The sequence below is a fragment of the Ricinus communis genome, chromosome 8, assembly GCF_019578655.1.
Source record: "Ricinus communis isolate WT05 ecotype wild-type chromosome 8, ASM1957865v1, whole genome shotgun sequence".
Taxonomy (NCBI): Eukaryota; Viridiplantae; Streptophyta; class Magnoliopsida; order Malpighiales; family Euphorbiaceae; genus Ricinus; species Ricinus communis.
The window spans coordinates 6,499,187-6,505,444 of record NC_063263.1 but is presented as its reverse complement, the minus strand read 5'-3'; the positions used below and the strand labels follow the sequence as shown (position 1 = coordinate 6,505,444).

At 27.6% G+C, this 6,258-nt stretch overlaps 1 protein-coding gene across 1 annotated transcript; it reads right to left on the bottom strand.

The window, feature by feature from the left end:
* Positions 1-2,249: 2,249 nt before the first annotated feature.
* Positions 2,250-4,719, bottom strand: LOC8280849 (GDSL esterase/lipase 1). Its single transcript, XM_048378689.1, has 6 exons — positions 4,323-4,719; positions 3,838-4,043; positions 3,588-3,703; positions 3,190-3,414; positions 2,700-2,955; positions 2,250-2,587 (listed from the first exon to the last, which is right to left on the bottom strand). The coding sequence occupies exons 1-6, from the start codon at positions 4,418-4,420 to the stop codon at positions 2,364-2,366; spliced, it is 1,125 nt and encodes a 374-aa protein (XP_048234646.1). The 5' UTR covers positions 4,421-4,719; the 3' UTR covers positions 2,250-2,363.
* Positions 4,720-6,258: the final 1,539 nt, after the last annotated feature.

Here is a 6,258-nt window from a genome sequence, read left to right as displayed (position 1 = left end):
TTATAAAAAGTTAGTATAATTTTTGAAAAAAATAAAAAAGATTGTCATTTTTCATAATTTAACAATCATTAAATTTTATGATTTTTTCGTAATATCTTTCATGACTTTGTAACTAGTAACATTTACAAGAAATTAGTATAATTTGTGAAAAATATGAAAAATATTATAACTTTTCATAATTTAATAATATATTTTGTAATTACAAAAAATTTATATTTTTTTTATAAATTATTAAATTTTAAAAAAATAATCATTTTTCCATATGTCATTCATTTTTATCGCATACAAGATTTTTTTCCGCGTACATGATAGAAGTTTGAATTGAGCAAATTTCAGATTTGATTTGCCAACAAAAAGTTAGGAAAAAGAAAGCAAATTTATCGAAAATTTAACAGAATTTTGAGGAAGAAAGTTTAGAATGAATATGAAAACTAGTTTAATATGCACACTTTGCGCAAAACTTAATCAAATACTTTATTGGTAAATTATATAAATTTTATTTATAAATTAATTTTATGTTCATATTTTATAGTTAAATTTATTATACCTTATAAATAATTATATTAGTCAATTTTTGTTTAAATTATTATAATTCTATTATAAACTACATAATTAATAGAATATATATGTTACATATTTCATATTGATACTAGTTTGTATATCAAATATATATAAAAGTAGACACTGTGGCAATAGAGTCGGCACGACAGGCATACTGGTAATTGTATGGTTAGAAAGAGAAATATCTGCAGGGATACAACAACTAATTGGACCTGAATATGCCGGTCCTTTAGGAATTCTTCAAGCTCTAGCGGATGGCACAAAACTACTTTTTAAAGAGAATCTTTTTCCCTCTAGGGGGGATACTCGTTTATTCAGTATCGGACCATCCATAGCAGTCATCCCATTCACAGTTTCGATTCTAGGTGGTTTCAACCAATTTTTTAGAAAATTAAAAAATTAATCAAAATGAATTATTTTATTTTACGAGTTGGAATTGGAACTGATAGTTCCGATTCTAAAGGGAAACCAATCTTGAATCGGTCTTATAGTTCTGAGCTGATTCCAACCCGTTTTGACTAATCCGATCCTAGTTACCTAATTTCTAAATTATTGACTTGAATATTAAAAACTAAAACAAATATTTTGAGAATCTATGAAATGTAAAAAAGAAATAAAAATTATATTTGAGCTCTAATCTTATTGATAATATAAAAATATGCATGAACAAATACAATTAATTAATTATTACTAATTAAATTTTAATAATAATAAAATAAAATAAAAATAAAAAATAAAATTGAAGTATAGAAGCATAAAGAAAAGATAAACAGTTTTATACGATTTAAGCAAAAATTTAAATGGCTTCAATATTTTCTTATTAAAATATTTTTTTTTCTTTTTTTCTTTATAGTGTTTGCAGGTAGAAATCATAAAATACTATAAAATTATAAAATATTTAGATTTTTTTCTACATTTAATAAATAAAAAATTATTAAGAAAAAAACTATAGATAAATGCAAATCTTAATTTTAAATGAGTAAAAGTAAAAAAAAAGAGAGTAATTGAACTATAAAAGAAAATAACATAAAAGTCATTAATAAATTCAAATTAGTAAATAAAGAAAAATAAAAAATAACATATTAAATGAATAATTAAGTTTAAAGTAAGATTTATAGTATAGCAAAAAAGAATACTATATATAAGTAAAATAGAGTAAATTTATAAATTATATAAGAATTGAAATTTAAAAAGTTGTTATACAATTATAGATTAAAAAAATATTATTTATAAAATAAGTCACAAATATCATATTTTACGAATCCTATCGTGGAAAACCATAGTTAAACTATTATCTTTATTTTAGCTTTAATATATATATATTGTAGATTATAAATAAACCGTAATTGTATTATATTTAGATAACTGAAGTCCGTATTTAAATACTGAAGTTTGTAATTGCAATAATATAGTAAAAATAAAATTGTAAAAAATTCAACAGATTATGGGCAACTTTGTTACGATATTTATTTTGTTGATTTGGGGTGCTTTGTATTATTTTGGGTTTAAGGACCCTTAATGCTAGCTCTTCTCTTAATGGATAAAGACAAAAAAAAAAAAAATCATCTAGGACAGGACTTCTTTTTTATTTTATTTTTTGTGTCCCTACAAACTCAGAAAAAATACTAGTACCTATTCATGAACCTGACTCTGCATGCATTAAAAACAGGACTGCTAAATCCAGCAACTCAAAAAAGATATCTAACTTTTTATTTAAATTCTATGCTAAAAATCTATATCAAAGGCTGAAAGCTAATAAGAGTACTCATACACCAGCGGCAACTGTCAATACAAGATCAGAACTAAGGAAATTCAAACAATTGCTTCACAGTATAAGGTCCAGTGACATTTGGTGCTCCATTCCATAACAGTTGAGCAAACTGTTGGTTTGTCCTTTGAGTATGATGGGCACCATCAAAGAGTACATATTCATTAGGATTGCTACAAAGATTGAAGGGCTTTTTTCCACAGCTTTTCGCATTATACAACCCACTTCCACAGCATGCAACTTGTCCTACTTTGAATCCTGCATAACATTAAAAGAAAAAGAAAAATCGATGAATTATTATCAAGATTTTGCTTAATGAACTGAAGGGGACAATGTTTGCAGAATCTTGTCATCAAGTTTATAACAATACCATATTTTGTTGGATTCTTTATTCTATCAGCAAGTGCATGATAGTAATCAAAGATTGCATATTTGAGTCCCGGTAACTGTCCTTCCATTTTCTTTAAGGTGTTAGATAGAGCTTTGTTGTGCATATTTGCATTTGTTAAGAAGGTCCCGACACAGCTACCATTGAGTTGAGGGTACATTGCTTTAACTGTTGGATAGCAACCCAAGGGTCCAACATTTTGCACTGCAAGTTTTCTTAATCCAATTCCATATAACTCCTGCAAACAGAGCAATTGAAACAAAATGATCAACGAACTTCTGCCTAATGGGGCTATGGTTTTATCCAGACTTGTCAGGATTACAAGTCTGATTTCCAGTCTCAGTCATTTTTCATTTATTTTTCAGAAGGGAAGAAAAAACAATCTTACATCATAAAAAACTAGTCACTTGGCACAGATTATTGTACAAGGTTAAAGCATGTTTGGCTGTGTCAATTTCAGAAGTGATTTTACCTTGAGTCCAAGGGTTAAGTTGGCAATCACCGTATGCATGTATTGCCTTCTCTCAATTGCAGTAGCATTGGGGTACTTTGAGTTAAAGCCAAAGTAATCATTACCACCAAGGCTAAACAGGTAAACAGATCTCATCAAAACCTTCTTTGCTTCTGCCTCACCTACTTTTTGCACCATTTGATTTACCACCTTCTTGAAATTGCTTAATTGTGTTTTAAGATTCATCTGAAATGCAAAAGAACAGTTAACCGATTAAGTATAATATAAGAAAATGGGGTTTCACCACTTAAACAACTACAACTCCATGGCTTAAGAAAGAGGAAGAAGGACTAGTGAGACTTGGAGGGAAAGAAAAAACAGACAGAAAAATATCAGAATCAGTATAATCCAAGACTTACAAATCCATTATCAACACCAAGAACTGCTCCTCCAGCTGAAGCAAAATTGACTCCATAAGTGAAATTAGCTCCTGGTTTCAAGTATGGTGGAGGAATATTCATCCTTGCATATAATGCTGCAGTCAAGACGCCATCAGTTAGTTCTTAGTTCTTTGGTCTTCAGGATCAAGATATTAAGTGTTCAAACCCCACTACAGCTGAATTAAAGAAAGAGAAGAAAAAAAAAAAAGTTTAAGCATGCAAACCTTACCAATAAAATCAGGGACTATTAGGCCATCGGATAATCTTCCTGTAGAATGGTTGTGATTGTTCATGCCATAAGGCCAAGAAGTTGCAGGGGCTTGATGGCTGCTGCTAAGGTACTGATTGTTGCCTGGATCAAAAAGTGAGTCCCCAAACACAAACAAAAGCTTGTGTTGATCTTTCTCTTCCTTGGAATCCATTGAGGAAAGAACTCTGAAATGATTGATGCAAATTTAAAAAAAAAAAAACAAAAGAAGAGTTGCAAAACTAACTGCTGCTGCGACAGCTATCTAACTGTATAATATATATACTAGAAGCTCGCAGTGTCCATGACTTGCTGATATCAGCAAAGTTAATTACATACAGGTCTCTAATAAACTAATTGATGGGAGCAATAATAAATTTAAGCAGTAGATCAAAGAACATCAGGCCGTGTAAATGATAATCATAATCATGAATGTACTCAGTTTTTGAGAATTGAATTATACGTACCTTCTCTGCATATCAGAAGCGTCGCCATTGCAGACAACTGGGCTGATAATGGCTGCAAATAACAGTGTCAAGAACAGATGATGAGTAGAAATTGCCATTGAGCTAGCTATGAGGAAGGCTTATCTTTACTTTGTTGTAGCAAGATTCAATGGCTATTTATAATCTGAACACCTTGCTTTTCTTAATGATGTCGGCGAATCTGTCATTGCAATTTTCTCTCACGACCCATCTCACACGGTTTTCGAAGATAACAGCCATGTGCTTAAACAATAACCAATTGGACAAATTTAAGATATTACAAAAATTAAGTCAGTTTGAGACTAGTAGTTGAATCGCATTTTACTTGGTTTTCTTCTTCAGTTCTTTTTCTTTTTTTGGCTGATTTTATTCTCCTATTTCTTTGGATTCTCGCAGGTCTTGGCAGGGATGACAGCAATTTCATCATGTTCTAAGTAATTTTTTATTTATTTATATTTTTCATTCGAAATCCAAATAACATTGAGCTACATGTTAAAGGTAAGGGTGCAAAATAATGTAGAGTTTAACTCGTTTATTATTTTTAATTCGTTCGAACGGTAATTTTATTTATAATTTTGTCAAAAATTCAAACTAAATTTAAAAATATAAATACTCAATTCCGTAATATTTATAAATTTTTAAATTTATTAAATAATATATATTGTTTATAATAATAATATTCGACGTTTTTACAAAAAAAATTATTTATTAAAAATAAAGATAAAATTAAACAATTTTTTTTTATTTTTATATGTTTAAATATAATAGCAGTTTTAAAGATTTTTTATTAGAAAATATTTTTATTTTATTTTTAGCAAAACTAAGGTATTTTTTATATAGTTGTCCATCTAGTTTTCATTACTTTGAACTTCATTAATTTATGAGTTTTTTCTCAATTTATTTTAATATTGATAAAATTTATTTTGAATTTTATTTATTCTGATTTATGATAAAAATAAATAAAAAGTTGAATTTTTTTATATGTAATATGAGTTTGGTTTTGCTTTTTAACTCGTTTAAAATATTTTAAATTAATATAACTTCGTCAAACCGAATTTAAAAATTATTTATAGTCACAATAAAAATAATAATCTCTTATGAATATTAGTGAATGGTAAGTAAACAGACTCAAAATTTCTTCGATTCCCCAATGAAAATGGCAATTAAGTCACTCTTATTGACTAGGTAACATTTGGTCCCCACACGCCTCGGATCTTTCTACTCTCATTGCCCATCACCGTTAATTGCATTCGTACATTCATTTTCTGTATTTTTTCAGAAGATATATAGGTACTTTATTAATAAAAATAATATATTTTAGTTTAAATATATATATATATATATACTTGTAATAATTTTAAATTATATTTAATAAAATAATATATTACAATTAGTAGTACCAACACGTATATTAATTTTATAGATATATTTTTATTTGACTTTTAAATTTAATCTCTTCATCTTTAATACTAAAATCTGAAATATATGATCAAAATGGCAAAAACTGACTTAAATCTGATATTAATCTAATAATTCGTTAATTAAATCATATTAACTGTAGTAACAAAAGTACATAAAAAGATTATTATTATTATTATTATGGTGAATAAGGAATTACACAACACCATTAGATCAGACGCATATGATTAAAAAGAATTACAGGGTTAGTTTTAAAGTTTTTCTGGAGTGTCAAAAGAAATAAAAAATATAAAAAAAGGCATTCTTGCCGAAATGATTAAACAGATTGAAAATTTCTCATGTTCAACTCTAAGTGAGTGACGCAACTCCTGACATAATATTAGTGTATACCTGTCAATCCTACGAAGGTCACATAATATTTCGCCAACTCATCTATATATTCCACAAATGCTTATGTAAATTTTGACCATATTTCTTATTGTCAATTTTATCCCAAATT